General features: G+C 60.1%; 1 protein-coding gene across 1 annotated transcript; it reads left to right on the top strand.

Annotated features, from left to right (window-relative positions):
• Positions 1-319: 319 nt before the first annotated feature.
• TNFRSF13B (TNF receptor superfamily member 13B) lies at positions 320-3,057 on the top strand. The gene is made up of 4 exons (XM_072349559.1): positions 320-506; positions 1,432-1,548; positions 2,128-2,376; positions 2,588-3,057. The coding sequence occupies exons 1-4, from the start codon at positions 368-370 to the stop codon at positions 2,860-2,862; spliced, it is 780 nt and encodes a 259-aa protein (XP_072205660.1). The 5' UTR covers positions 320-367; the 3' UTR covers positions 2,863-3,057.
• Positions 3,058-3,291: the final 234 nt, after the last annotated feature.

Raw genomic sequence — 3,291 nt, 5'->3', positions numbered from 1 at the left:
ACCCCTTTGCTCTCCCCAGCCCCAAGCACAGCCACAGAGCGGGGAACAGCAGAAGAGCTCCCACTTTCGGGGCCCCCCCGTGTGCTGCTGAGAGCTGCCCCCGAGGGACGTCGCTCCTTCTGCCGCTCAGGAAAATGAGACACATCAGAAGCGGGTTTCGGTATGATGCTGACACACCAAAGTGAGATGTCAGAAATTACACGCAGGGTGGTAGGAGCAGCCCGGGGGACACAGAGGAATTCAGAAGGTTCTAGACTTACAAACCGATCCAGCTGCCGGTACTGATGAGCCCTGTGGGTGTCCCCCTGCACAGGTCCCGGCGTAGGGCGCACCGACCCCACACACGGTTCCCTCCCCCCCCACAGCCATGGATGGGACGTGCCTGGGAAGAGCCGCCGTGAACAACTGCACCAACCAGCAGTACTGGGACAGCCTCCTCTGCCTGTGCATCCCCTGCAGCCTCACATGCAGGCGCTCGGCCATGCAGAGGTGCGCGGCGCTGTGCGGTGAGTGGGGCACCAAAATGCAACCCCAAAGTGCAGGGAAACACAGCAGTGGGCTGTGGCAGCATCTGGGTGCAGTACAGCATGGAGTTTTCCATGTCATCACGTGCTGGAGAGTTGGGCAGAGTGGAAACCCATCAGGTTCAACAAGGGCGAGTGCAGAGCCCTGTAAGCTGGGGAGGGATAACTGCACACATCGGTACAGGTTGGGGCAGAGCTGCTGGGAAGGGCTCTGAGGAGAAGAGCTGAGTGTCTTTGTGGCCAGCAGGGTGACCAACAGCCAGCCATGAGCCAGAAGGGTGCCCTGGTGGCCCAGAAGGCCAATGGTTCCCTGCAGTGCATTGCAGTGAGGCCAGCAGGTGAGGGAGGTGCTTCTCCTCTCTGCTCTGCCCTGGAGAGGCAGCATCTGCATCCCAGTGCTGGGCTCCCAGCCCCAAGCGAACAAGGAACTGCTGGAGAGAGCTCAGCAGAGGGGTGGAGAGATGGTGGGGGCCTGGAGCACCTCCTGATGGGAAAAGCTGAGAGCCCCAGGGCTGTGCACCTGGGGAAGGCTGAGAGGGATCTGATCAGAGCTGACCAATACCTAAAGGGCAGGAGCCAAGGGGGTAGGGTCCTTCCAATCCCAATTCCGTGATGTCCCTGCACTATTCCTTCCTGGGGTCTGATGGAGCCTTTCTGGAGCTGCATTAACTCCAATAACCCACAGTTGTCACCTGCTGTAAAGACACATCAGGTGCAGCTTATGTGTGTACTGACCAACTCAAGCAGGAGGAGTGCAAAGCTGCACTGTGAGCTCTGCGTGGGAGGGGAACAGAGGCACAATGCCCCCAAACCCTGTATACAGACCCACATGTGTGGCCCCATCCCTCCCCAGTGGGCCATGGATGTGCTCAGAGTGAGCTCTGCTCCTCTCCTTCCCTTCCTGCAGAGTCTGCAGTCTGTAACAGGAGAGCTGGCTTCTACTATGACGAGCTGGTGAAAAAGTGCATCAACTGCAGCACAGTGTGTGGGCAGCACCCCAAACAATGCGATGCAGCATGTGGAGGTAAGCTGAGGGATGAGGAGTGGAAGAGGTGCGAGTTTATGGGATGGAAGCTCAGGAAGAGACAGCAAGCACAGCCCCATGGTCCCGGTACAGGGTGTGGCTGCACAGCCCATGCAGCTATTGCATTTCCCACCTGGGTGAGCTGCAAGTCCCACGCTGGAGTTGAGAAGATCTCCTTTGCCAGCCCTGAGAAACGCAAGCTGCAGCGCTGCTTCCAGCTTCTCCCCAAGCAGAGTGCATGAATGCTGTTAGCAGCATCCTTTCCCTGTCAAAAAGCTGATGGTGTGAGCAACACAGCAGAAAGGTTTCACAGAATCTGAGGATGTTTCGGATTGGAAGAAAGCTTGAGGATCAGAGAATCGTAGGATGACTTGGGTTGGAAAGGTGGTCCCTAAAGATCAGAGAACGGTTGTGTTGGAAGGGACCATGCAGTCCCACCCCTGCTGTGCTGCCCGACCCCCCAGCTCAGGCTGCTCAGGGCCCATCCGCGGCCTTTTGCACCTCCAGGGTTGGGGCACCCACAGCTCTGTGCCCTCTGCTCTTTGCCCCTCTGCCCTCTGCTCTCTGTCTGCCCCGCAGGATCTCTGCTCGCCAGCCACTCCCCGCCAGCCGCCCTGATTTCAGCATCACCTCCTGCAGCTGCACTGGAGCAGAAGGTGTGTGTGGAGCAGGAGCCGTGGCTGGTGGTGTACCTACTGCTGGGGCTCTGCCTCTGCGCCCTCGTCTGCTCCCTGGTGCTGGGCTGGACACACTTGCGGAGGAAGGGGGAGGTGGGATCCTGCCAGGCCAGCACTGGGACCTGCCACTGCCGGGAGGACCCCGCCAAGGGTGAGTGCAGGGGGCACTGGGAGGGGATGGGCAGCTGGGGTGGCTGTCACCTGAAAGCAGAGCCACGCTGTGCACAGGGCTGGGAGGGAACAAACCCAGCAATGGGTCACACGGCCTGGGAAGGAGCAGGAATTACACCGTGCACTTCCAGCACTGCCTCCTTGCAAGCTATGGTGCAGCTCTGCGCTGCGTTTCTTGACTCTCTCTGCAGATCACCTGGTGGAAGCGGGCAGCGTCGGTGAGGGATCCACCGGCAGCAAAGCCTCAGAGCCGGTGGAAACCTGCGGCTTCTGCTTCCCCGGCCACGGCTCCGCTGTGCAGGAAACCAAACCGTGTCACAGCCCCTCCTGCCACGCAGGGGAACGAGCTGCTGCCCCTCACGCTGGGATATGCAGCATGGGCAGCGCGGGGGCGATCCCCGGCCCCAACGACGGTCGCTTCAAAATCATCTGTTCCCCTTCACAAGAGAAGACGCTCACGGTGTGATTGCGGGGAGCTCCTGCACGGGGCTGCAAAGGAGGGTGGCTCCCCGTGCTGGTGAACCACAGCTGCTTCACCCTCTGCCTCCAGCACCCACCTCCACCAGGATGGGAGGACTAAGCACAGCCTCTGCACGAGGGTCGCAGGCACAGACTGTTCTCTTCCACTCACCCAAACTCCCAGTTAGCAGCGACTCCATCCTCCTGCCCGACCTCTGCCGGCACCTCCGGTGGTTGGGGCCGACATCCCACGGGGGCTCCTCATCACAGTTCCTCCGTCAGCACCGCTTTGCCTCTGCAGAGGGAACCGATGCAGCCTTCTTCACATACAGGAACAGCAGAGCTGTGCTGGGCACCGGCATCACTGCTGCAATGGGGCTCTGGTGTGCAAAACCATCCCAGGCTGAGAAGTTTCTGAAGCGCTCTGAGTTTTGCT

Source organism: Excalfactoria chinensis, chromosome 14, assembly GCF_039878825.1.
Source record: "Excalfactoria chinensis isolate bCotChi1 chromosome 14, bCotChi1.hap2, whole genome shotgun sequence".
NCBI lineage: Eukaryota > Metazoa > Chordata > Aves > Galliformes > Phasianidae > Excalfactoria > Excalfactoria chinensis.
Note: the sequence above shows the minus strand (reverse complement) of the source record. Positions and strands in the feature narration are given on the sequence as shown.

Bases quoted from the DNA above. Each gene is read 5' to 3' on its own strand.
- TNFRSF13B (XM_072349559.1), top strand. From the start codon at position 368: ATGGATGGGACGTGCCTGGGAAGAGCCGCCGTGAACAACTGCACCAAC. The intron at 507-1,431 runs GTGAGTGGGGCA...CCCTTCCTGCAG, and splicing joins GAGGTGCGCGGCGCTGTGCG to AGTCTGCAGTCTGTAACAGG. The intron at 1,549-2,127 runs GTAAGCTGAGGG...TCTGCCCCGCAG, and splicing joins ATGCGATGCAGCATGTGGAG to GATCTCTGCTCGCCAGCCAC.